The sequence below is a fragment of the Camelina sativa genome, chromosome 17 (genome assembly GCF_000633955.1).
Source record: "Camelina sativa cultivar DH55 chromosome 17, Cs, whole genome shotgun sequence".
NCBI lineage: Eukaryota > Viridiplantae > Streptophyta > Magnoliopsida > Brassicales > Brassicaceae > Camelina > Camelina sativa.
Window position 1 is genome coordinate 29,636,668 of NC_025701.1, and position 27,508 is coordinate 29,664,175.

The 27,508-nt window shown below is 38.4% G+C and overlaps 6 protein-coding genes across 7 annotated transcripts; 1 reads left to right on the forward strand and 5 right to left on the reverse strand.

Moving 5' to 3' along the window:
- Window positions 4,166-6,538, reverse strand: LOC104759908 (extended synaptotagmin-3-like). Of its 2 annotated transcripts, none has more exons than XM_019239135.1 (6): window positions 6,319-6,538; window positions 6,092-6,110; window positions 5,581-5,786; window positions 5,252-5,361; window positions 5,050-5,148; window positions 4,166-4,863 (listed from the first exon to the last, which is right to left on the reverse strand). In XM_019239135.1, the coding sequence occupies exons 1-6, from the start codon at window positions 6,521-6,523 to the stop codon at window positions 4,579-4,581; spliced, it is 924 nt and encodes a 307-aa protein (XP_019094680.1). In that variant the 5' UTR covers window positions 6,524-6,538; the 3' UTR covers window positions 4,166-4,578. The 2 variants fall into 2 exon arrangements, with proteins under 2 accessions (XP_019094680.1, XP_019094681.1); XM_019239136.1 differs by having other exon boundaries at window positions 6,092-6,212; window positions 6,319-6,402.
- Window positions 6,759-7,532, reverse strand: LOC109129964. Its single transcript, XM_019239023.1, has one exon. The coding sequence runs from the start codon at window positions 7,530-7,532 to the stop codon at window positions 6,759-6,761; it is 774 nt and encodes a 257-aa protein (XP_019094568.1).
- Window positions 7,822-8,382, forward strand: LOC104758337. Its single transcript, XM_010481178.2, has one exon. The coding sequence runs from the start codon at window positions 7,934-7,936 to the stop codon at window positions 8,267-8,269; it is 336 nt and encodes a 111-aa protein (XP_010479480.1). The 5' UTR covers window positions 7,822-7,933; the 3' UTR covers window positions 8,270-8,382.
- On the reverse strand, window positions 8,490-10,039 carry LOC104758338 (E3 ubiquitin-protein ligase RING1-like). Its single transcript, XM_010481179.2, has one exon. The coding sequence runs from the start codon at window positions 9,670-9,672 to the stop codon at window positions 8,662-8,664; it is 1,011 nt and encodes a 336-aa protein (XP_010479481.1). The 5' UTR covers window positions 9,673-10,039; the 3' UTR covers window positions 8,490-8,661.
- LOC104758339 (BTB/POZ domain-containing protein At1g50280) lies at window positions 18,395-21,170 on the reverse strand. The gene is made up of 3 exons (XM_010481180.2): window positions 21,022-21,170; window positions 19,734-20,927; window positions 18,395-18,884 (listed from the first exon to the last, which is right to left on the reverse strand). The coding sequence occupies exons 1-3, from the start codon at window positions 21,082-21,084 to the stop codon at window positions 18,552-18,554; spliced, it is 1,590 nt and encodes a 529-aa protein (XP_010479482.1). The 5' UTR covers window positions 21,085-21,170; the 3' UTR covers window positions 18,395-18,551.
- Window positions 22,283-25,684, reverse strand: LOC104758340 (transcription initiation factor TFIID subunit 15-like). Its single transcript, XM_010481181.2, has 8 exons — window positions 25,575-25,684; window positions 25,164-25,324; window positions 24,716-25,050; window positions 24,395-24,595; window positions 23,687-23,770; window positions 23,299-23,380; window positions 23,067-23,190; window positions 22,283-22,710 (listed from the first exon to the last, which is right to left on the reverse strand). The coding sequence occupies exons 2-8, from the start codon at window positions 25,281-25,283 to the stop codon at window positions 22,502-22,504; spliced, it is 1,155 nt and encodes a 384-aa protein (XP_010479483.1). The 5' UTR covers window positions 25,284-25,324; window positions 25,575-25,684; the 3' UTR covers window positions 22,283-22,501.

Genomic DNA, 27,508 nt, shown 5'->3' on the forward strand with positions numbered 1-27,508 from the left:
ATTGTATGTGATTGGAAATAGGGTCTGAGCTTGCGAGCTGAAGTTACAACGGCGTATGCTATTTTTTCAAGGTTCGGATAACGCAACTCAGCCCCGTCGAGGGTCTTGCTAACGTAGAAGATTGGCTTTTGTTCGCCTCGGTCGTCTCTGACTAATACTCCGCTAACTGCCGATCCCGAAACGGCGATATATAGGTAAAGCTTTTCTCCTTCCTCAGGCTTTGAAAGTATGGGAGGGGTGGTTAAATAAGTTTTTAACTCGACGAACGCCTGCTCGCATTCGGCGGTCCATTCGTACGCTTTGTTCGTCGATCGCAGCAATTGGTAGAACGGCAAGCTTTTATCGGTTGACCGTGAAATGAATCGGTTTAAAGCTGCTATCCTGCCGGTCAGGCGTTGGACTTCGCGCTTGTTTCGCGGCGAGGGCATGTCGAGTATGGCTTTTATTTGCTTCGGGTTTGCCTCTATTCCCCTTTTCGTGACGATATACCCTAGAAATTCTCCTGACGTCACACCGAATGAGCATTTTGCCGGGTTGAGTTTCATGTTATACTTATTCAGGGTTTGAAAACACTTTCGCAGGTGCTCGACGTGATCGTTTGCGTTTGCGGATTTGACTAACATGTCGTCGATGTACACCTCCATAGTTATTCCTAATTGGTCTGCAAACATCTTATTGACAAGACGTTGATAGGTGGCTCCCGCGTTTTTCAAACCGAACGGCATTACTTTGTAGCAGAACGTGCCTTGATCTGTGATAAAGGCGGTTTTTTCGCGGTCGTCGGTGTGCATCAAGATTTGGTTATATCCTGAGAAGGCATCCATGAAGGAGAGCAATGCGTTGCCCGCCGTGGCCTCGACGAGCCTCTCTATATGTGGTAGCGGGTAGCTATCCTTGGGGCAGGCTTTATTGAGATCCGTGAAGTCGATGCAGACTCTGTTCTTCCCATTTTTCTTTTTAACCACCACCGGGTTTGCTAGCCACTCAGGATACTTAACCTCCATGATTGACCCAGCATCTAACAATTTTTTGACCTCGTCATTTACCGCTTTAGACCGTTCGGGTCCGAGTTTCCGCCGCTTCTGCTTGACGGGTTTATAAGTGGGATCGACGTTAAGTTCATGACTTGTGACGTCCATGCTGATTCCAACCATATCGTCAAAAGACCAGGCAAAGGTGGAAGCGTTGTCCTTCAAGAATTGGACCAGTTCGATTCTTATTGCCGGGTCGAGATCAGCACCGATCCCAACGCACCGCTTTGGGTCACTCTCGTCGATATTGACCTCGTCGAGCAGGTGGTGACTCGGAATTTCCTCGGGGCTAGGTGCTGGCGGCGCGCCCAGCGCTTGCTGTGATTGCTATAAATCAGCGGCCTTCCGTAACTTGCATTCGATCACGAAACAGTTCCTAGCGTCTGATTGATTACCCTTGATTGTGAATATCTGGCCGGACAGGGGAAACTTCACACACTGATGATAAGTGGATGGGACGGCCTGCATGTCGTGAATCCAGGGGGATCCAAGAATGATGTTATAAACAGCCGGCTTGTCGACCACAACAAACTTGTGCCACGAGGGTATGCCGGATACGTAAATTGGCAACTTGATTGTGCCGGACGTCATCATGTAATTTCCGTCGAACCCGGTGAGTGGCCTGATCGATGGTTTGATTTCTCTATTATTGACCTCCATTTTGTCGAGGACATCCCGGAAGATTACGTTGACGGAGCTTCCCGTGTCGATCATAATCCTTGTTACTTCGCTTTCTCCAACGTGTAATTCGATGACGAGAGGGTCGTTGTGCGGGAAGTTGACTCCAGCCAAGTCGTTTGCTGTGAACGTGATCGGAGGTACAAAGGGTGGGACTTTAACTGGCCAGACCGCAGCTGTGCCGGCCTTTACATAGTCGCGGATTGACCGCACGGAATCTCTACATGCTGTCAATCCTCTCATTATCATGTCAACACGGCGACGGGGCGGCCATTGGGTCGCTGTTGGGTCGGCGTAGAGGGTGTAAGTGCCGAACTCCGTTGGGAATTTGACACATTGATGGTAGATGGAAACCACAGCTTTCATTTTATGGAGCCAAGGCGTCCCAAGGATGGCATTATACGCGCTTGGACGGTCGACGACTGCGAAGTCAAAGAGGTGAACCGTACCACCGACCCTCATTGGGAGCATGACCGTTCCTAAAGAGGTAAGAGAGCATCCATCGAAACCAGTCAAGGTTTGTACTTCGGGCATGGTCAAGTGCAGGTCGACTTTTATCTGCGGGAGTGCTCTCTGGAAGATGACGTTAACGGAGCTTCCTGTATCGACCAACACATCCGGGACTAAGCAATCGCCGATGTTTATTTCAACAACGACAGGTCCAGTGGGCGAAGTCCGATGCTCGGCAGTGTCCTCTTCTCCGAACATGATCGGAGAGTACGATCGGCATATAGGTGTTCTGCCGGGCAACCAATCGCGTTCGGCTCTCTCGACGTCGTGGACGGGATATAAGGCGCGAGGCCAGTTAGGGTCGTACGGTAGACTTCCTCTTATGACATTAATTCTACGGCGGGCTGGAGGTGGTGGCGCGTCAGCCGGTTGGTTTTCTTGTCCTCCCACCTGGTTGCCAGCTGCGGGCTGGTTATTCGGCGCTGGTCCATTGTTGAAATGGTTATTTGGACCTCGTCCTTGATGTCCATGGCGTCCTTGACCTCGACCTCGCGGGGCATTACTCTTGTACTGGCGTAATTCCACTTTGACCTCGCCGTTGAGGTATTTGCCCAGCAACGCGTTTTGTAAGTGTCTGCAAGACTGCGTAGAGTGTCCGGTGTATTCATGTAACTCGCAATACAAGTTATGGTCAGGCTCTTCTCTTGCCCGTTTTGGTGGGGTCGTCGGTACTATAGCTGACGAACTGACTGCGGGGGTTGGCGGGGCGTCATTGACGAGGTACGTTGCGCCGCGCTTCTTACTGTCCGCGAGGTACTCTTTGTCGAGGTGTTGGCGAGGTTCGTGGTATACCTCTTTTGCTTTGCCGGTTGGCACTTGAATTCCGGTAGAAGCACGTTTTTTGTCGTAGATGACTTTTTCTTCTTCCAGTTCAATGTGGACTCCCGCTCGATGGAGGGCATCTTGGAAAGTTGGGAATCTGTTCAACTTGAGATCCTTTCGGAACGTTGATTCGTACCATAGGGCCTTGTGAAGGGCTGCAAGCGAAACGCTATGGGGTGCTTTTACCTGTGTGGCAATCTTTTTGAACCTATCCATGAATGTTCGCAACGGCTCATGTTCCCCTTGCTCGATATTGTGGAGATCGGCGATTGTCGCGGTGGGGACGGCTAATATCGAGTATTGTTTCAAGAAGGTTAGCGAGAGTGTACGGAAGCTGTCGATTGAGTCAGGCGGCAAAGAGGAGAACCAGCCGAGGGCGTCGCCGCTCAGGTTTTCGATGAACAGCTGACACTTTCCAGCGTCTAGCTCTTCCGGGGAAAACTCGCAACGATGGATTGCGATCTCGAAGGATGTCAAATGGTGAGTTGGGTCCGAATCTCCCTTATACGGAGGTAGGTGCTTTATTTTGCAATCGGGGCGAACGACGACCCGACGGATTCGCGCAGTAAATGGAGTTTTTTGGGACTGCTCCAACATATGGTCTACATCAGGTGCCGCGCTGGTTGCTTGGTGGAACTTGCTTGTGACATCCTTCATTTGACTTTTGAGTTCGGCCAATTCCCTGCTCTGGTTCTGGTCGGCGCTATTGGGATCAGCTCTATTGGTGCCGTCTGGATGTTCGGCATTTTCTTGTAGTTTTGCACAGACGCTAGAGAGAGTGGCGAATCGTTCCTCTGTCTTTCTGTCTTGGGCGTCGATTTTTTCCAGGATGCTTCGCATTAGTGCTCCTATGTCGAGGGCGCTGGTGCCTTCTCCGATCGAGCCGTTCGGCGTTGTCGGGGGCCGGGTCGGCGGTATTGGAAGCTCCTCTTGGGCCTGCTGGATGCGGTCCGGCGTGTCCGCCACATAGCCGTCGCTGCCCGTCGTTTCTCTTTCTGCCATTGCTCGAAATGTGCTTCGTCGATGTTGGACTTTCTTCAAAAGCTTTCCTTGTTTGTTTCCCTGGATGCGCACCAAATGTTGAACTAGTATAGCTACTAGCTCGAGGATGATATAATAGAAAGGGTGAAACAAAGGACTTTTATTAAGATAGTCAAAGATCGTCGAATTACAATATAACCGTTATAAGCCGGGTGGCTAATTACAGAGAATTGTGCTTCTCAAAATGACTAACTGAACTATAGCTTAGAATCGGATTTACTCCTGACTCTTGCCCGATGTTACTTGCCCTTCTCTGCAAGCTGATCCCCTGGTATTTATAGCTGATGGGACGTTTCACCTCTCTGCCTCGGGATCGATGTGGGATTGTCCTCAAGTAAAGTCGGCGATCGTTCTTATCCGGGCCGTCATTTATTGGGCTGTCCGTCTTAATTGGGCCTTCTAGGAGCTTGATCGGCCCGACAAGTAGGATTTAGCCGGTTTGCCTTCTTGGGTTTTTGGGTTGACTGTTTCGATAATGCGCCTGCAGGAAAGCCTGTTAAGGCTGGGTGAAACCCATATCCAACATAAATGACTCTTGATCAACACGTTCTTTCCGCACAAATGAACCAAGTTCTTCTGAATATGGCATTTCATCATCATCAGCATTTGCATCAATGGGTTTGACAATGGCCCTGTCTTCTTCTTCCTCCTCCACATATGATTTGTATGTAAGCCGTACCAGTATCTCACCGGCAGATCCCTTTCCAAACAAACTCCAACCGCCACGCAAAACCACTATTCTGTCTGTAGGAACTGTATCTTGCAGTAAACTGAGATCAACCTGGACATATAACTAAGTAGTAAGGCTATGTAATTGGTTCCTGAACAAAAGTTCCTAAACATGAGAAAGTCTGACATTGAAGTAGAAAAATCACCGTCTTAAACTATAAGTCAGTTTTCAACGTAAATCTATTATTCTGCAGATTAGATTAGAAAAACTAAGCACACTAAGGAAAATTCGATTTACCTCTCCAGTACCAATAGCCATATCAGCAAAGCCAAGACGGTCATTGACCTCAATTTGTAATACTTGCTCTTTAGGATTTGAAACTAGGAATTGAAAGTCCTGCAAAGATTATGAATACACACACTTTATCCTATTACAATTAAACCTTTACCAATCATGATTCACCACCAGACTATGAATGAACCATTCAAAAGCAGTTCACCTGATTCCAGATTGGTCGACCAGGAGCCCCAGTGACAGTAGTTTGACTGTTCCTTTTACTACGGATAACTTGATCCCCTAATCTGAGAATTGCATATGGATCTGTTTTACCTATTACCAATTATCGAGGTAAACGTTAACCGCTGAACAAACATGTAAAATAACGAAAGATCTCACACATAGACCCATTTAATATATAGATAGCCACGTTGTTCCCAACAAAATCAAATGAACTTGCGCATGGAGAATTATATACAGTAAGAGATTGTCTATCTATTCCATTTCTCCAACTAAGAAGGCAACACTGACATGAAAGGAAGTATAGCTTACCAGAGAACATATATCGAAGCTTCTGAGCATCTACAAGTGTAACAGATAGTTCCCCAACAAAATCCTTATTGCCTTCCTCCATTTCTCCTGATTTAAGATCATTTGAAAGAGGTCCAACAGCTTTTCCTTTCTGAAAATCCAAGACTATTTTCTTTGGTCGGACAAATAATCGAGGCAAATCCTCTGTCAGCAGTTTGGTCAAGAACCTGTAAGAGACGATGCTGGGTAAAACCATAGGAATGAAGAAGGAAACTACTATTTCAAACCTACAAGGAGCTGAAGCACTCAACATTAAACAAAATGAAATACTAATATCTAATCAGGACAATGCACCAATGCATCTTAAACTATATGCTTGATAAACTCCGTAAAAATATATTTCAGTTATATGATTACATCATCTAAGTTCCAAGCAAGGAAAGTGGCCCTTTCTGATACGAAGCAATAAGTCCATGTAGTATCAAACATTAACAGGAACAACATTTGAAGTAACAGATACAACAGAACTTACATTGATAGAACAGGGATTCCTGATATCATCATCCGAACCATTCATGACACAAGAAATAAAATGTGTGAGTTGCGGCAAGAGCAAAAGCTAAAAGTCCATTCATTAATCAGCAATCCATAGTCTAGCCAGCAGTTAAAAAAATTACTATAAGAGGTTGTCTGTTTATGGAAAGAAGCAGCACAAACAATATCATGGAGATGCAACAGAAGACAAAGATTAATGCATACCCATTAGATTAAACAATCTGAATGCTGCAAGTTGAAATGTGACCTTTGGAAGTGATACAAACGAACATGATACAGCTCCCACCCAAGGCTGTGTTGGTATCAATCTTAGTTTGACCCAAAGCTCACCATCAATGTCAAAATCCCGGACACACACTGGGACAGCTATAGGGATTATACCAAATTTCAACGAGAGCAATAACAACATGCGCGCACCACCAGTATACCGAAGTCCAATTTGGTACCTATAACAGGATAACAAACCTCAAACTGAGCCGCTGATAGAGACAGTTTGAACTTTGAAGTACCCCGAAAGATATGTAACATAGGAAAGGTGACTCTTTAAACTAAGATTGTTCATGAAGTGAAATATATCTCATGAGAAGCTTCAGTGATTGGAAAATAATATCCAAGTGAAACCAAGTAAGAGCAATCCCAACAACTCAAGTACACACGTACTGCAAGTCATTGGCACGGCGAGATGTTCTCCTCTCAACATTTCTGACAGACAAAGGCTCATCCCCTAAAGAAAACTGCTTAATCTCAACTCTCTGGACATAATCAGGCTTCTTCTTCAAGTCATCAATCACAGGCTGCAACAAACCAACAAGCCAATTCTCAATCCCAGCTCTATACACTTCCCAGAGCTTCCCCAAAACCATATTCACCCACTCCACGGACTCTTTTCTTTGCAAATCTTTCTCTAGGAACAAGGAGAAGCTGGTGGGAACCTGTGGCCATTGTCCTGCTCCTCGTTGGCTTCCATCTCCACCCGTTTCTCTCTGCCTCTTTCTCCACGTCCATATTTTATCAAAAGCAACACCAACGAAGAAAAAGAAAACGAATAGACTAATCACACTACGGGTAACAGGTGGTGACGGGATTGGATGGATTACACCCAATTGTGTCCTAAGCTTATCCACTATCGGATCTTCCCTAATATTACTAAAACTGTTCTCTTTCGAAGCTTCCTCGACTTTGAATTCATTGGAAGACGTAGAGATAAGAAATCTCCTTGTACTAGAATAATCCGGCAATCTTAGGTTATTCGAATCCCGGCGAACTCCACACGAAATAAACCGAAAGTTCAAAACTTTATAGTTCCGACGCAAAACCCAACTCCTTGGAAACGTGCCGAGCTCAGGACAGAGCAGAGGATGAGACACATAAACAGGTAACAGGAAATGCAAACTCGAACAAGAAGACTGTGGAATCATCTATGAATCGTACTAGACGAAGAACAAGGATAAAAATAACGCATAACTGTCTGTAGCACAAATAAAGACCGTCTTCTCCAATGACACACGTAGCAGAAAGAATCTGTGGAAGTAAAGCTAAACAAATTTGAAAACAAAGTGCAGAAGAAAAAGATCATTACAATCTTTTCTTCTTCCTCTGTTTTTTTGGACTGTTCGACACGTAGATCGGTTTAGTAAACCGACTGATTCAGAGTTAGTTCGGTTCAATTGAAGGCGAGCCCAATAACACGACTATGGCCCAAGTCTTCTTTTCGTCGTTTTATTTTTTACAAGTAAGAAAAAAAAAATCCCAAAAGCGACACTGAACGAACTCTAGAGGAATTCGAAAACCCTAATCGATTAGAGAAATCGAAGGAGCTATGTCAGATCCTTACGAGAGCGTGAAAGGTGGAAGACTAGCGTTCAAAGGAGGTGATCTAGCCACGAGGAAATCGATCGAGAAGAAGAAGAAGAAGAAGAAGCAGAAGAAGAACAAGGAGAAGCTCGACGACGGTGCTGAGGGAGAACTGAAGATGGCTCCCGACGCTGCTGGAGAAGATATTTACTCTATCGATGCCGCGAAGAAGAAGAAATACGATGACCTTTTTCCTGTGGAGGCGAAAAAGTTCGGTTACATTCCGAAATCAAACTTCGAATCCACGGCAGATGCTCTTGACGACCGCGTCAAGAAGAAAGCTGATCGTTACTGTAAATAGAATGTTTATGTTTTGTTTTTTCTTCAGATGCATTGATGTTTGTATGAGGATCTTATGACTTTCTAAAATTATGTTTCAGTTCTTATAAATTACAGTATAATTAAGCTCCTGTACTCCAAATCTGGTTGATTTTACAGAGCTTATGCAACAAAGTTTAGGTAGGAAGAGTCTCTTCTTTGTGAAATCGTTAGTTTTCCAGAGGACAAGGTTACACTATGCGTTAGGTAAGTCCAGTAGTTATGTATGTTTAGCTTGAGTTTATTTCTGAGATATACAAAGCATATTCAAATAGACAGTTTCTCATAGCGTCTATACATATATAGGATTTATAGTTCTTGAATCATAGAAACTCTCCATAGTCAGAAAGAGGGATGCCCCTGAAATATTTGGATTTAGCTCCTGTTACCTCGAGGATTCTGCTGTGGTCTTTCTTCGGGACTAACCCTTTGGTATCTTGCTCTAAAGGGCCAAATGTTACCAAGCTGCATCCACCTCGGGCGTCTTCTTTCAGGTATGTCTTGTCTAATAGAATTGCTCCTTTCTCGAGAATTAGCAATGGTGTTGACAGGTGGGAGGTCACGACGGCAGATGGGGCAAGAATTGTGAAGCCTGAGCCACGGGATTATACAATCTTTATGGTATATGTGTTTGCACGGTAACTCTGTAGCCTCCCCACCAACAATGAATTCGTCCATGCACACTGTGCATTGTGACATGTCGTTGGTTAGATGCTGTGGTGTTACCTTCACAGTGGGTAGCGCATCAATGGTTGGTTCTGACGCTGGTGGTGGTCCAGGCCTATCGTCTTGTGTTAGCTGTTCAATCAGCTGCTCTAAGCCTGTTGCTCCAGTAAAGAAATCATGTGTGTTCAAACGCTGGGGTGGTGCAGGATTTGGTGGCTCGGTTATGCTTCCAAGTGGACTAGCCGGATTAATGGGTCGGAGAACTACATATGTTCTTCTTGGTGGAGGTAAACCGCCATTGTTAACATTGTCAAGGCTGTGGCGTCGTCGATGGTGTGGTCTGGGTCTTGTTTCAGGTTCCAATATATTTCTTGATCTTGCTCTAAGAAATGGGTCTGGACCAAACCCCCCTATGATTGGAGGATCAAACATGAGTGATAGAGCTTCTAGAAGACGAGCCTCAGGAGAAGCATCAAAAGGGGGAACAGCATGATTGAAAGTAAACCGAGGATGTCTCATCTCAATCTCGACAACAAATTGCCTCAAGCATCGAGGGCACATGATCTCAGATGGGATAGAGGATGCAATCCTGACCGTACGATGACAATTGTAGCACCAATAGAGGCCAAAAGTCCTAAATGTTCCATCGGTCCGTGTTATAGGCAGACTTATTGACATGATTTCAAGAAGGAATTGTTTATATACAAGGCATACAAACATATAAGCCTACACATATATAGATAATGTTGAGGGTTGCATGAAGCAAATGAACAAGGCAGATTCTGTTGAGATAGAGGTCTTGTGTTTCTTGGAGGTTTCTCTTTCGTCTTGGGAAGGCAACGCATGAGATAGACGCAATGCTCAGTTCTTAGTTTTCTATGCTTTTGAGATCGCTTCTAACTAAAGGCTAGAATCATTTCTCGAATCCGTTCATTTGATGCCCCACCCGTTAAAGAATATTGGGCTAAAGATTTATGATGATGGTTATTGATTTCAAACCTTAACTCATGATTCACCACCAGATTATGAATGAACCATCCAAAAGCAGTTCATCTGATTCCAGATTGGTCGACCAGGAGACCCAGTGACAGTAGTTTGACTGTTCCTTTTACTACGGATAACTTGATCCCCCTTTGATTCAGAGTTCGTTCGGTTCAATTGAATGGCAATTGAATGGCAATTGTGGTTTAATTCGGTTTGGTCCTTTTGAAATTTGAAAGGAAGAACTCAAATCTATATAATAATAGCAATTTGAATAAATGCAAAAAACAGTTTCATTTTTTCATAAAATATTTTATTTTTCTTATTTTATATGATAGAAATTTTCTATGGTTGCATCTTTCTAACAATTATTTTTTTAGAAATCTATATATTTGTATTTCTTTTCAAGAAATTTTCAAACTTTTTTTTCAGTTCAAATGTATACATTTTTAGAAATCTATATATAAATGACTTCAGATTGCAACTCTGATGGTTTTACTTTATAAACAAACTAGATTAGGACCCGCCCAATGTGCGGGTTAAAATAAAATTAAATTTAACGAAAAATATAAAGTAAATATTTTGAGTAAGTAAAAACTATCTATAAAAATAAATAGATACACGGAGTTGTCCAGTGTGATATTTGGTGTAGAAGGTATGACTCTGCGGTCGAGACTATTAATCATGTTTCTTTGAATGCCCTTGCTCGTGTGAAGTTTGGGATTTATCTCTGACTCTGGTCTCGTCGGAGGGTTTTCCATATGAGTCGGTGTTCTCGAATTTGGATTTTGTTTTCTGAAGAGATGCCTCTCTACAGGATGATCATGATCAACTTCTTCAGTTACCATGGATTTTATGGATAATCTGGAAGGCCATAAATAAAAAAAAATTTCAAGGTTTAGAGATCGAGGCGAATGATATAATTGCTCAGGCTTTGGGCGATAAGTAAGCCTGGGAAGAGGCGCTCTATTTTACGGCGGTCATGTTAGCTCCATCTCCGTCTTCGGATATCCAGATTTCTTCACCTGGTTGTCAGATTGATGGTTCTTGGAAAGCCACAAATGTGCATTCAGGATTGGACTGGTGGTGTTGCGTTGGTGAGGAACGAACCTTGTTGTTGGGGTCAAGTGTCTAATACGGAGCCCCTCCCCTACATTCGGAGTTAGAAGCGTTGCTGTGGGTCATGGAGCGGATACGTACTCCAAGGATCACTTGTCAACATTTCGAGACTGATTGTGCTGAGTTACTCACTATGGTGCAGTTCCTGAAGATTGGCCGTCCTTCTCCAACCTGCTCGATGAGTTTAACTCACTGGAGTCCTTCCCACTATTCTTCATCTCTTCGATCCCGCATGCGTCAAATACGAAGGCAGATTGTCTTGTCCGTGCTTCGCGTTCTCTTATCTCTGAAGGTTCTTTTGTAAACTCCTTTCCTCCAGCTTGAACAACTAACCGATGAATTTCTTTTTAATTTATTGTTTTGTTGAAAAAAAAGTAAATAGATACACTTTTAATTAAAGTAAATAGTTGTAGATGAGTTCAAAGTTATTAAAATAAAATTTAATTTGACAAAGAATATATATTTAATTCTTTTCATAAGTAAAAAAATGTATAAAAGTAAAGAGATAAACTTTTAGTTATAGAAAATAGTTTTTTTTTTGCTATAATACACTAATGTATATTCATTTACAAATCTACTATATACATTACCACTAAAAGTGTATTTATACACACAAATATATTTTACTGTTAAAATATACTCTTTTAGTTTTTACGACTACCAACAAATTGTCTTTATGAACACATTAAATAACATATTATATGTCTTTTCACTTTAACATTTTTATAGTTACAAAAACGCATACGTTAATCTTACATACTCCTATGTTATATATTACAATAACAGTCTTTTAAAATAAATTATTTGATTGGTGAAAAAAAACTAGGAGACAATCTTTTTTTTTTTTAATATACTTCAACCATCTCTTTCTTTATGTAAAGGTGAGTATTTACATTTTTTTAGAAACAATAATTAATTGTATATTTTCACAATCATTTTTTATTTTATATAAAAAATAATCAGTTTTCTTGTAAAATTAGCAACTTAAAATTAAAATAAATAAACAATATTATAATTTCGAATTTTATGATATATATATATATATATATATAAAATATAATTTCCTTATAATAATATTTGATAAATTTTAAATTTGTTTAAATTTTAGAATTTTCTTATAATTGACTTTTAATATTTTTAAAATTGTTTGTTTTACATTTGTAAGTTTACAAAGGTTTTTTTCTTTAAAAGATTTTAAATAAAATTAGGTTTTCTTTTCTCTATTTTACTTTTATATAAAACCTTTTTATGGTAGATTTTGAATTTTTACATTTTTATATTAAATTTAGAATTGACATGTGTCAGTATCTGAATGATACAATTGACATGTGTCAGTATCTGAATGATACAATTGACATGTGTCATGATCTTATTAATAAGTAACTTTGACATTAAGCTTTATATAATAAGATATTATGAAGAAGTGATACTAAGTGAGAATATCAAACGAAAGGTTATAATAAATAAATGCAAATTTCTGATATAATAATTTTAAAAATAAAATAAATTTATCTTGAATGAAAATTTATAAACCAATAATTCTAATAAAATACACAACTTCTAAAAATAAAAGATTAAATAGTTAAATCTTTAAAACATGTTTTACGAAGATTTACGAAGAGTTAAGATAAATAAACGCAATTGTAAGTTACATAATTAAACTTTATTAAATTTTTATATTACTATAATCATTTCAAAAATATTTAGTTAGATTATTAAATAATGTTGGATATTAGATATTAACATTCATGAAAAAAAAATTTGTGTCTTTGAACAATGATTTGTTAGTTATCAATAAAAAGACATATATATATATATATATATATATATATATAGAGAGAGAGAGAGAGAGAGTTCAAAAGACATAAACATTTAGATAAACATAACTATTGGAATGAAAAGTTGTGAATAAGATATGGTGAAAAGATAAAGGTCTACAATGAACAGAAGCAACAATTTTTTTTTGGGCAATTTTTTTTCAAAATAAAGATAAAAATTTATTTAACAAAAAGTACAATGAAAAATTGCAACTTTAGTTGGCATTTATTCAAAAATGTATGCATATATCTACCACTCATGTCTATAACCACCACTTATCCCTCATGGATCAGTGTCTCTAAAAACAAAACTTTGGCGACTTCCGATTTTACCAAAGATGAAACATTTCCTATGGCGTATTCTTTCAAAATCTCTTCCATCTATAACCAGGCTAAACACTCGGGTATGAATTTGGACCCTATTTGTCCTAGATGCTTTAAAGCTGATGAAACCATCGATCACATTCTATTCTATTGCCCACAAGCAAAACAAATATGGGACCTTGCTAATATACCAATTCATATATTACTAACGGCATCTTTTGATAGTGATCAGTTCATTGCCACTTTCTTGGATATCAAATACACAGCTGATCTTCCGCCTAATACAACACTATTGCCTTTTTGGTTACTTTGGCATATTTGGAAGTCGCGGAACAGATTTACTTTTGATGCTATTCAAGACAGACCTATAAATGTTGTACAACGAGCAAGAGGGGATGTCAATGATTGGCATGCTCATAACCCCACAACAGGACATCAACAATCTCACAAGATTTCCAATACCAATATATTATGGAAGCGTCCAACTTCAACCTTGTTCAAGTGCAACTATGATGCAGCATATGATCATTACTCTGCCATGGCGAAAGCAGGGTGGATCCTTCGCGATAAAAATGGTATAGCTAATGGTTGGGGCTCCTCGCTGCTGGGGAAAACATCATCTCCATTGGAAGCTGAAGCAAAAGCACTACTAACGGCATTACAACAAACATGGATAAAAGAAATAACTTCTGTCTGTTTTGAAGGGGATTCAGAGATCCTAACTGAGATTTTAAACAATCAAGAGTTTGACATCACCCTGGAGAATATTATACAAGACATCAAAGAGTGGGTCAATAAATTTCATATGATTCATTTTATTTTCATTAAGAGATGTTGTAATAATGTTGCTCATTTGCTTGCAAAATTTGGTTGTAATTCTTCTACCTTTTACTCAAATTGCTTCACACCGTCTGTTTGGCTCCAAAAACAAATGTATTATGACTTTATTCATCTATACTAGTATTTTTGCAGCAGTTTTTGCTCAAAAATACTTTTTGGAAAGTTTTTACATTTAATGCATTGATTTTAATATTAGTTACCAAAAATTTCAAAATTAATTATAGGTAAGATTTAAAAAAATAAGAAAATCTTTCTACCTCATTCGAACATAAATCTATGATTTCCTTTCATTTTTATTTGAATTTATATTTAAATTATCTTGAATTATTCTATAATGCATTTAGTTAATAAAAATTGTGATTTTACTGCATATGATGTAATACAAATTTCTAAAAACAGACATATATTACTCAATAGATGAATAAAAAAATACGGATATAATATCTCATATCGCCTAAAAAAATTGGTCAATAGTTCAGAGTCATACTATAAAAGAGACCAAAATGATTCATAATACAATTGAGTAGAAAGCTTGATTTATCATGCTTTCAAACTTTAAAAAAAAATTATTTGGTTTATTCTGGTTCTTTATTTTAAAGATTTTAAAAAAGTTAAATATTATAAATATTTAAAACTCTTAAAAAGTTAAATATTACAAATATTTATATTTTATAAAAAATATCAATATTTATATTTTTTAGAAAGTTAAAATTTATAAAATGTTAAAAATATTAATAATATTTAAATGTTTATGAAGTTTCAAATATTATAAATATTTAAACTTTATAAGAAGTTTAAATATTATAAATATTTCAACTTTTTAAAAAAGTTAGAAGATTTTTAAAATATTAATAATATACTTAAACTTTTACGAAACTTCACATATGAGAAATACTCAACCATTTTAAGAATTCCAAGTATTATAAATATTTAAACTTTATAAGAAGCGTCAATCTTATAAAATGTAAATTATTAAATCCTAATAAATAATATATTAACTCAATCTAATATTTATAATACAAAACAATAAATATTTATAATACCAACACAAGGAACGAAACCTAGCTCGCAACGCCAACTAACAACCAGCAGCCCTAAACTAGCAGAAGAACTAAGAACCAAATCAAACCCTTAACCAGAAAAAGCAGATTTGCGAGGAAAACACAAACCGCCTCTCAAAGCAAACTAAAACCCTCGGAAGAAACCAGAACGACCCTAAAACCAACACAGCCTTGATGAAAAACCCACTATCCAAAGAAAAGAGAGACGAGAGATAAACAATACCAGACCATGAAACGACACAAGATCGTCTCCTTCAAGCCACCAACCACGAGAGCACCACCCGATCTGAGCCACTACCTAGACTAGCCTGTTAACAAACGGATATGTCTCTACCACAACCAAAACTCACCGCCGATGGCTTCTCCTCCTTCAATCGATCTTCGCTTCAAACGGGAGTCTGACAACAAGACTGCTTCAACACCGCGGGTCCTAATCTAGTTCATCAATATAACATAATCAATTTCGATGAAAAAAAAAAAAAAAAAAAAATCTACCCCTCATGTCCTTCTTTTTTTTTTTGGATCAAATCCAGTCATGTCCTTCCAAATCTACATATTTCTTTAAAAATAAAAAGTTAACAATTTTTATTTAAACATGTTAAATGTTCAAAGAATTCAACAACCAACGGTTTTCAAGTATTCAAAATTTGTTTCTGACATACATTGTTTATAGATTTTTCAGTATACCATCAACTAATTTTTTTTTTTTTTCCACAACTACTTTACTTCCCTAATTCCCTTTGTTTTATTATACCTTTAAGTGAATTTCTTCATGTGCAGGTGTGGCCATGCAATCAGTTTCCAGGTAATGACCGAGGTCAGTCTCTGGTTGACAAGGAAGTTCGAGCTGGTGGGAGAGCAAGATGAAGATCCTGCAATATAATTTTTAGTTAAAGCTTATATTTTAAAATCTAAGAAAATATATTATACTGAGAGCGTATGGCTTAAGGATTGTTTTATGTTCTTTTTAAGATTCCATTGTTGGTCGTTGTTTTGTCATTTATCATCGTCGTTTGTCCTTTTGTTGTTGGATTCTTATATATTAGGGCTTCTTTAGTTAAAGTTTTCTTCTTACCAAACGCTGAGATTATCAATGCTTTTTGCAAATTCCCGCAAATCGCAAACACTGCATTTCCAGTCATGCCTTTGAGTATCATAAAACTATATATATCCTCAAAGTTATTTACTAAAATGTTTATCATAAAAACAAAAAATATAAGTTACCTTTTTAGAAACTATAGCTATTTGGAAAGTGTCCATTTACTGATTTACATGTAATGTATATAAAGATATTATTAGGTTCATCCATATAACCATTTTTTTTTTGTCACAACTCACAATATGAGGTGATTGTAAGAAAATTATGTTAAAGCACGTATATATAGGACACACACACTATTATTCTTTGTTTAGATAATAGCATGTAGAAGGGTTAAACAATCTAGGGATTGATGACCTTCGACGTGACATAGAAAACCTGGAGATAGTAGTAGCTAGCTCAAGTGTCTAGCATTTTATCACATACAAGAGAATTATTGAAAACAGAGAAACAACAACACATAGATTGGGGACATGCTTGTTAGGCAGTTGAAACTGCTTTAGCTGAGTCCTTGGTGCAGAAAGCAGAACATGTCTTGGTGCATTGTGCAACTGCTCCATTTACAATTTCACTTGCATCTATTTCACCGAAACAATACTAGAATTAGTAAATTTTTCTGTTTCATTCGGCAATCTAATAATAATAATGATAATTAACGATGAACTAATATTTTACCGGAGTTCTGGAGAGTAGTTAAAGCACCACACACAGATGATGTACATCCCAACTTGCAGTATCTATTGACATCATCACCTTGAGTCAAAAATTAAAATCCGTGAGCTCCAAGTTAAAAGATGAAGAAACAAAAACAGAGGAGAACAAAGGAAGCTTTATGCTGTTTGGTGTAAGGATCCAATGTTCTTAGTAGAGATTTTTCTTCTTCTTTCTGTTGATGATATGAAATAATGAATTTTAATTGTTGAACTGTAACACTTTTAAAAGATTTAGTAACTAATATAAATTCTATTGGAAACAACTCTCTTTATATCATATCATCTGTTTTTAATGAAAACAAAAAGAGTAAGACAAGACTAGAACTCTCTTTGAACTCTCTTTGACTCATAAAAAGAGTCTGAGTAACTTTTTGTACCTTATCATAGAACTCGCGGATGTGGCGGTCGACCTAAGTTTATCTTCGATCTTTGACTGAGATAAAGGCACAAACAAGTAGCAGTTTTCTTGTGAAAACACCTTTGACATTAATAGATATTAACAAATGAAGCAAGGGATCATGAGATAATTACAACAAAAGAGCCTTTCTTAAAAAGTTAATCTTTCTTTGCACCTAGGTTAGTAGTCTATATACTTTAGAAGAATCTGGAACTAACTGGTTTCTACCATTAGCAATGTTAGATGGCCATGTTAACATCTATAGACTCATTAAAACAGAACAGAAACACCAAAAAAAACAAACAAACAGATAGATTCCTATAATTAACCAAGAAATACTAGATTAATCATGAAAACGAATCTCTTGGCCTTGTGAGACACATCTATAACAAATCTGCTTGATACGTCGTTAAGTCCCCAAAAGAGCCTTTCTTAATTAAAAAGTTAATCTTTATTCTTTCTTAATTAAAAAGAATCTGGAACAAGGGAAATGTTTGGAAAAAAACGAGAAGAACCAATGACAGTATAGCAATCAGAATTCATAGTGTGTTTCCACGGGACTGATGATGATTAATGGACTTGCAGCGCACGGATATGCAAGAGGCGCAGTTGATCTCTTTCAGACCATGTTAAGGAGCCATGTTTCACCAAATGAAGTTACTTTCATCGCTGTGTTAAGCGCCTGTGCTCATGGAGGCCTTGTAGAAGACGGTCAAAGGCTTTACCTGAGCATGAAAGAAAGACTCAATTTGGAGCCAAATGTATCAAACAAGGCCGTGTATGGTTGATCGATTTGGAAGAAATGGTTTGCTAAAAGAGGCAAAGACTTTGATTGAGAAGATGCCAATGGAGCCAACAAATGTGGTATGGGGAGCTTTGTTTGGGTCTTGTTTGATACACAAAGACTATGAGTTAGGTAAATACGCAGACGCAGCCTCCCGTGTGATTAAGCTGCAACCTAGTCACAGCGGGAGATACACGCTCTTGGCTAATTTGTACTCGGAATCCCAAAACTGGGATGAAGTTGCTTGAGTAAGACAACAAATGAAAGTTCAACAGGTGGTGAAAACGCCGGGATGTAGTTGGATGGAAGTGAAAGGTAAGCTTCATGAATTCATAGCTTTCTACGATAAAAAACGCCTCGAGTATCTGATGATTTGTACAAGACACTCGACAACGTTAGGGTGCAAATGAGATTGTCTAATGAATTGGAAGATTTGACTGCTCAATCTTGACTTGGGACTTTCCTCATAAGCCTTCTCTGAAACTATCCATGACCCTCCAATTATATGCTCCTCTAGTCTTCAACCTATCGGCTAATTTATCTGATATCTCGAGATGCAATAGTACAGGCTTCTTCTTCTCTTCTGAATATCTACAAGAGAAACTCTTGTTTACAACTTTAACATCTGAAGTTGTGTGTTGTTGATTCTCACACCTGGACTTGAGTGCTTCAATGGCGATTTCTGGAGGGATCTTAGGGTTTCTGGCGAGCTGTTTGCACGTCCCCATTGTTAGTTTCTTGTAGTTTAGGCATCGGCATATCTTTGCTCGATCTTGGGATGTCAGATTCGGATGAGACTGTACAACAACAACAACAACAAAACAAAGAATTATTGAAGTCTCCACTGTAAAAGACTCAATTATAAACTGACATATCACTGGTTCTGTAAATTTTGAAAATTTGAACTATTTTTAATTCCAGTAAAACATGTCAACAGAAAAAACATTTATATAAAGCTGTACTTGAATAGTTGTTAGTTTTTACATGTAGTTTCAAGTTTAACTGATAGTACCTTACAAGAAATATTCCCTTTTTGCAGATATTTTTACTAATAGACTAAAGACTACTAAAAGAAAAACAAGAAGAAGCATACAGTCAAGACCTGTGGCCTTGTGGGTAAATCTGACATGAACCCCACGGCAGTAACAAGACAGAGTGCAGAATCTAAGGATGACTCCAAATCTTAATCATATATACATCCATATATGTATTTATTAGTTTACACTATGTCCACCCAAACAGACATTAATCTCAAACCTCAAATCTTTCTTGTGGTACATTTTCGGTTTTATGTTAAAACTTAAGACTGAGTTTGGCTTTTATACCTCAAACTTCAATTCTTTATGATGAATAAAAGAATAGTTGACTCTATTTCGACTCTTCATAATAAATGTGCAAATCCAAAATGTATTTAAAAGCATATGGTTATTGTAATCTGTCTGGCACTTGTCATCTTCTATATGTCCAATACACATAGAAAAATCAAGTTATTCTCTATTTTTTTGTCTCACTTTTGCAGAAGAAGAAGAAGAAGAAAATAACATTTTTTTTATTTTTGGCTCAATCAAATCAATTGTAGTTGGTGAGGAAATTCAAGAAAACAAAAACATACCAAAATATTAAAATTTAAAAACAAAGAAACTGACCTGTAGATAGATGTCAATGGCTCTGTAAACTCCATCAAAGCATTCTCTAGCTGAATCTGGCAAGCTCTCTGCAACACCAAGAAACTTGGAGACTTTCAAATTCTGATCTGGAGATATCTCTCTTAAGTACTTATCAATCAGTTTCCCAATATCTTTCATATTCTTCTCTCTTGATTCTTCTTCTTCCTCTTCCATGTTCTTCACAAACACTTTTAATAATCTTATCACAAGATCCACATTATAGAACCCACCCTCTCTACTTTCTCCTGCAGATATCAGTAGATCATCAAGTGTTGCTTGTTCCAACATTTCTCCAATTAGGGTTTCTAAACCGGTTCTTGACTCTCTACTTAAGCTAAAACTTGATAAAACTCGAAGAACCCAGAAGAGTTTCCTGCAAGAAAACGCGTTTCTTCCTGCGGAAATCACTCCTTCAACGGCTGTATTAGCTAAATCGGAGTACTCGAGTTTGTTCCTCATAAGCTCTATGGTACTTCTTGATTTGGTTTGGAGTTTTGTCTTGAGATAATGGAGGAGAAATCTCGTTAGTATTGAGCTTTTTATGTTGGTTTTGTAAGCTCCAATGATCATAACTAGCTTCAAGATGATCTGCGGGGAGAGATTTGACATATCGTCGAACCACCACTCGTTACTTCTTCCGCAAGAAACAGATTGCGAAATATACCTACTGTCTGATTCCGGCGTGTTCTTGGCCATCTCAGGAGAAAGAGAAGAGGCGAAGGAAGAGAGTGAAGAAGAAGAAAACGTTTCTGAGTTCCGAGAGATTTTGGTCAAAGCTGCAAAGATTAGCTTATCAACGAGACCGTAGGAATCTGCTTGGACGAACACTTGCTCGCAGTTCTTGAGACACATGACGATGTCGTTCCAAGACCCATAGAACACTTCTTGTAGAAACTTGTCGGTCTGAAGGAAGAGATTAGAGAGACAGAACTTCTCTGTCATGCCTAGATACACAGAGCAGCAGTACAAAGTCGAGACGTTTGAGACATCGATGATTGAGATATCTCCGTTGTTGTAACAGAACCTTGAAACCAGCTCAAACCCATCTGGTCCACCTGGAAAATCATCGAGCTCGATAGTGATGATCTCTGGAGATTTATTTTTCTTGTTTTTCTTTTTCTTGCTCTGTTTTATCACCTTCCTCAAGCTTCCAGAGTACTCTGAAATTACATTCTAAAAGAAAAAACAGAGCATAGAGAGGGAATTAAGAACAGAACATAGTCAAGACTGTGAATTTTGAGCTGAGTGTTTAGGTTTGGTTCTTTACCTGATTGAGGAAGAATATGTATTGGCCATTGAGATTGATCTTAAGATCGTGGAGAGGAGACATTGAATTGAACAAACTATGAAGCCTAATGAGTCCTGTGACTTGTGAGAGCTTTTTCTCTGTTCCTGCTCTGTTTTTTTTTTTTTGGTTTTGGAGTTTATAGAGCAATAATTAAAAGTGGGCACATGTAAATGAGTGGATATATATAGTGTTTTGTTTGTCTTTATTTACACCTGTAATAAGAATGTACACCAATAAATTAAATTAAATCTAAAATTTCAAAGAGAAATTAGAGGGAAGTAAGACAAATTTTATGTTGAGCTAGTCTAATGTTTAAAAAAAAATTATAGAAAACCACATAAAATTTTCAAATAATCTCAAATTCCCATAAAATTGATCTTTTTTTGGTTGTCATGTTTTGTTGGTTTTTAAAAGAACGCTATTGAAGTTTTGATTCCTTTTTCTTCTTTGTGTAGGATTGACTTTCAAAAAATAATTGATTTTTTAAGCTTTTCTTATCCAAGTGCACAATTTTTCATGGTACCAAAACTGCTAAGTGTCGTTTCTTGTCTATAAAAAAATACATTAGTTTTTAGTTTTTAGTGTCAAGTAGTTTATGCATTCGGTTCATATCTTATATGAGCTTTAAACTCAAACATGAATAGAAAATAACGTAACTTCTGATTATATATAAACTCAACGTAGAAACAAATCAACTTGAACATTTTCAGATTTTCTTGTACTTTCATCACTTTTTCTTTAACTTTTTTTTTTTCAATAACTAAGAATATGTTGGAATTACATTGTAGTGCATGTGAATTCATTGTGGGGTCTAGACGAAAAAGATATTTCTGTTTTAAGTGCGAGTCCATGACGAGCTTTTTTCATCGTATTTCCAAATCCGACCACGTTCATGACAATGAAGTGATGTTTTAAATAGTATATATCATAATATCATCTTTGCTGTGAGAAAAGAAAAAAAAAAAAACAGTAGTATAAATTCCCAATTTATTCTTATCCTGCTTTATTTTCAGAAACTATACTATCCACACAGAATTTTTCATCTTCTATCTTTTGATTCCATCAAAACCATACATCGATTAAATGATTGGGGATGAAACAAGAGAACAACAAAAAAAAAAGACATCAATTAAGACGCGTCGAAATTTGCAAAATGACGTCGGTAACCAAATTTACCAATTATTATTTATTAGTATATGATATTCTCCAATTTTTTTTTGGCTAAATGGTAAATGATATATTTGACATAATTATCAATTTTTTTAAAACGATGCTTCTCTCAGAACATAATGAGACCAAAACAATAGCCATTGAAGTACCCAAAAGACTTTTACTTCACACAATAAGTCAAAAAAGAGAGAGAAAGAAAGAAAGGAGACGTTGTAATGATATCGTTGTAGAAGTTAAGTTCGATGAAACAGATGAGAAACTATAAACCCTAACACTTATGACCAATCTCTCAGTTACGGTACCTGCTTCCACGTTCACGACCGTAGTCTCTGTCTCGGTCTCTGTCCCGATCATGGTCATAGTCATAGTCTCGCTCCTTGCCTCTTTCCCTATCTCGACTTCTGCTTCTGCTTCTGCGTCTATCCTTATCATAGTGATGATCTCTACCACGGTCTCTTTGCCTGTCTCTGCTTCTCTCTCTTCCATCTTTATCAATACCTGCCACAGTCAATATAAATTGTCAACAAACCACATTGGATCATGACCTTTTTATTTCTTGGAGAGATATATTTTCATCTTTGTTATCTTCCTCTTTATATATATGCAGTTAAAAGAAGAATACTCTAACAAGGAACAACATTGTTTATTGGAGATCCCCTAAAGGCCTGGGCTATATAGGCAAGTTAGCTGAAGCTAATGTGAAAATTCCAGCAAATCCCTCCCTCCATATATGTTACGTTTCACTAAGTTTTTTAGATGACAAGCGGAAACTTTCTTTGAGGACTACTCACTACACAGCTAGTTATCAATCGAGCCATCTATCATAGTGGAAAGAGGAATTAAACAAAAATTACCTAGTTCCTCGACTTCCCACCCAGCACGACCAGCAGCAACAGCAGGTCTGGTGTCAGCTTGATGCATTTTAACACGGTACTTCTTCTTTAGATTCCCAAACTCATCATACATTTCACCATCATCCTGAAATATTTATGACGTAAACGTTAAATGGCATATGCCAATAAACTGAGAACTCATCCAAATACAAAAAAAATAAACAAACAGCTTTTCAAGGAAAGCATATTTTACTTCTTCAGCCTCACGCCTGCGTCTTTTAGTTTCCTCTAATTCTTGTTCATCCAATTCCTTGTAACCACCACCACGACCTCCCCTATATAGAGAAAGTAAATGCATCAGAGTGGTCTTTTAGTAGAACAAATTTCTTAATGCAACTCTAATTTGGTCAGAATAGAAGTATAGAACGTTAGAAGCAGGATATCAATTGTCAAAATAAAAACAGGTACTTATTCAAATTGCACTCATTCGGAATAAAAATACCCTGCTGACAACAAACTACAAACAGAAAACCTATGATCTCTCCTACATTCACTGTAAAATCATTTATAACATAAATCCTCAGCTTGAATATTGCAAATAACAATTCAAAGGCAATCTTACTATTGGCAGTGAGTCATACCTCACACCACCTTCATTCTGACCAGGTTTATTGGTGTTGCAGATATTACATTTTAAACGTTTAGCCCAGTTGACATTGCCACACCTGAAAATTACAGAACGAAATAGTCACTTTTGGATTTCTCCTGGACTAAAAACCAATGAAAATGAAAACCAAAGCATATATAATACAAAAATGCATTTTGCGTAACAACCCATATGCATTCACATAGAGCAGCCTCTTGGTTAGGATAGTAGAAAACACAGAGCATAACTTGCATTTAATTTAAAACTTATAGTCCTACTTTGTATCAGACTCAGAAAAACTGAAGGCAGTCTATATTCACAAATATAACTTCCTCAAAAGAATTAAAAAAATAGAGGATACCAGATCAAAACTACAACCTGACCAAGTTTCACATTCCATTACTCGGTTTACAGCCATCTAACGGAAAATTACAAAATTAAAAGCAACATTCAAAAAAAAGGAGGAAAGCCAGTACACACAGCAGAGCGGGCCATCACTTCTTTCAAAGTTAAATGTCAACTGACATCATCAAAAACAGTGAGATACAAGCTATATTCCTTCCCACACATCCAACAAATTAGTTTTAATACCACCAACGCCATATACTATTTAAGTGTTCTCTTCTGCTAATGATGATCTATTGCAATGTTTTTTTAACCATGCTTATTATCTTGAGAAGCTGAACCTAATCTGAATGCTTACATTGGACAAGCCCAATCATTTGGACCAAAGAGGCCAGTAGGAGCACCACTGGGCTGCTTCCCCGGTGGCCCACCATCAGCACCTCCACCTCGACCCCTTCCACGACCACCAGCCCCCATACTGCCACCAGATGCACCAGCTGGTCGGGCAGTTCCGCAGCGGTTACAAACCCCACGGAACGCAAAATTCACATTTGTACAACTGCCAATAGAAGAGTATGAGAACACTACCGCTAAAAAAGCTATAAACTACAAAAACTGCCAATTCAACGGAAACAAAGAGCTAGATGAAGCTCCTCACCGATAATCACATCACACAGACCTTGTATTTGGGCACATCCAGTCGCCATCTTGCTGCCATGGCTTGGCCGACGAATCAGCCTGACCTCTCCCCCTTCCAGCACCTCCATTAGTTTCCATATCAGCACCTTCATCAAATCCAAGAAACTCAACTGAATCACCAGCAATTTTGTTGTTCTTGGACTCAGCCATAAAAACTCCAATAGTGCTTCCATGGAAATCTTTGTTATTGAACCATTCAACAGCAGCCAGAGCAGCATGCGGGTCCTCATAGGTAACAGTAGCATCACCCTTGGGCTCATCAGTCTCCTTGTCTCGGTACAGCCATACCTTGGGAGTACCAGTTCGTTTGTCTCTCTAATAAACAATGTAGGGAGAAACATGTGAGAAAACTCGAAATCTTTGTGAGCCATAAAAAAAAGATTTGAATGACATCAAAATCAAAACAAAAGAAACAAATTAGTTAGTACCTTAAGCAACCCAATGGTCCCAAAATATTCAGCCAACATATTCTCGTCGGTTCCTAAAGGGAGATTGGAAACGTAGACTGATCCATTAGTAGGAGCTCCTTTGTTTGAGTATCCAGCCATCGAAACGCAATTTCATCAAAAACAAAAGCCGTCACGCGAATCTGTAAAATTGACAATCCCACGAAACTTCACTTCAATACTAAATACGATTCACTTGTGTTGTTCAATCTATAAGAATACATACATACAAAGGATAGGAATCTGACGAAATTACTAAATGAAATCGAGACCATTGAAACCCCAAAATGTTTTGAGCTCAAAGACCAGGGGGAACAAAACAGAATATTCGATCCAGCATAACGCAACGAGAAAGAGAGAAAAAGGGAAGAGCGAGATAGAGAGGAATCTGACCAGCGATGAGGATCGAGCGGCGAAGGAGAGGTCGTCGGATTAGGGTTTGCAAAGTGCGTCTCTGCTTCGAGAGAGAGAGAGAGAGAGATCTGAATTGTTTGGTGGTTATTTGCAATTTTTTCATATATTATTTAAATTTTATATATTTTTCGTCCAATATTATTTTAATTTAATATTTCTCCATAAATAATAACTAAAATTGATAGCAAACTGCTCTGAAAATGGCGATTTTTGGAGCGATATGGCAGTTATTTTATGATTTCTTCCTTTCTAGTCATCTTCGGGTTAAGATTCTGACAGTTTTTGCAGCCGGAGTGGAGTGGTTTCCTTCTCTCTACGATCGTGCGGTTATTCCCTGTAAAATTGTGACAGTTAACCACGATTTAGCAGTTGTTCTTCATGGGGACAGACCCTATAAAAGTATGCGATTGGGGATGGGTTCTATCAATTGCTTACCAGTTTCCTTTTCAAACAAAACCCCAAATCGTTTCTATATACTTTGTATCACCATGGCTGACAACATTAGACGCGCCCTCCAGAACATTGATCTTGGCATTGATGATGCCCCTTTCACTATGCCAGCGGCGGTGGTTCAGCAAGCCGCAGATGAGAATCGTTTCTGTCTATTGGGCCGTCCTCTGATGCCTCGAAAGCAAAACCTCCGTCAAATCGTTGCGTCTCTTCCTCGTTCTTGGGGATTGATGGGAGTAGTTCGGGGTCGAATTGTGGAGAACCGGCGTTTCCAATTTGTTTTTCCTTCAGAAGAATCCATGGAAACCGTCCTCCGTCGCGGACCATGGTCCTTTGCAGAAAGAATGCTAGTCCTCCAAAGATGGTCTCCTGAGATGGATCCTGCCACTCTCAATCTCATCCCATTCTGGATACAAATCCGTGGAATTCCACTTCAATACATGAATCTAGGGGTCATTGACTCAATCGCAAGATCCCTCGGTGACATGATGGGCACTGATTTTGATGCTGACAACCTTAACCGTGTTCAGTTCGTGAGAGTTAGGGTCAACTGGAATGTTGAGTGACCTCTGCGTTTCCAACGAAACTACCAGTTCACCCCGGGAGTCAACACTGTGATAAGCTTCTTTTACGAACGTCTCAGGGGTTTCTGCTCTGTTTGTGGCTTGATGTCTCATGATTCGGGTAGTTGTCTACTCCAAAATGGTGGCCTAGACTCTGATGGGGATGACAATGATGACAATGATGGTAACCATGAATTCCATGGAAACATAGGAGTCCAGATAGAAGAGATTGAAGAAGACAATCAACAACTAGCCGATAATGAGGACGACAACAATCCAGACAATCATGATGATCAAGATGTTCCAAATGCTGACGAAATGGACATCCTGTCTGACATCGACCCTCTACATAATGCCTTGGAGGGTATCTCCTCTGCCAGTTCGGGAGAACCAGATAATGATGAGGTTGTTTTTGCTAATCCAATACCTGCATTTGTTGATGTAATAGGGGAGAATCAGGATGCTGTTGAGATGCTGACTCGGAATGCTAAGAAGAGAAAACAGTGTGAAGACAGCTCGGCATCAACAAGTTCTGCCAAAAGACAAGTTAGTCGAGACCCTGAGATTTCTACAGTGAAGATTGAAAGCAACTTAGCTTCCTATGAACAGAACCACATGGACGGAGCCGCGGTGGGGCCGGTACCACCACGGTTCCATGAGAGTTGGATTTTGGAACTGTCAGGGAATGGGACAACCCTTGACAGTTCGACGCCTAGAAGAGATGCAGAAGGTGTATCTCTTGGACATGATGTTCCTTATGGAAACTAAACAGCAAGATAACTACATCAGAGATTTGGGTGTCAGTTTGGGATTTGATGATATGTGTCTTGTATCTCCTAGAGGTTTAAGTGGTGGTCTAGCAGTGTTATGGAAAAACTATCTGTCAGTTCAAGTTATTTC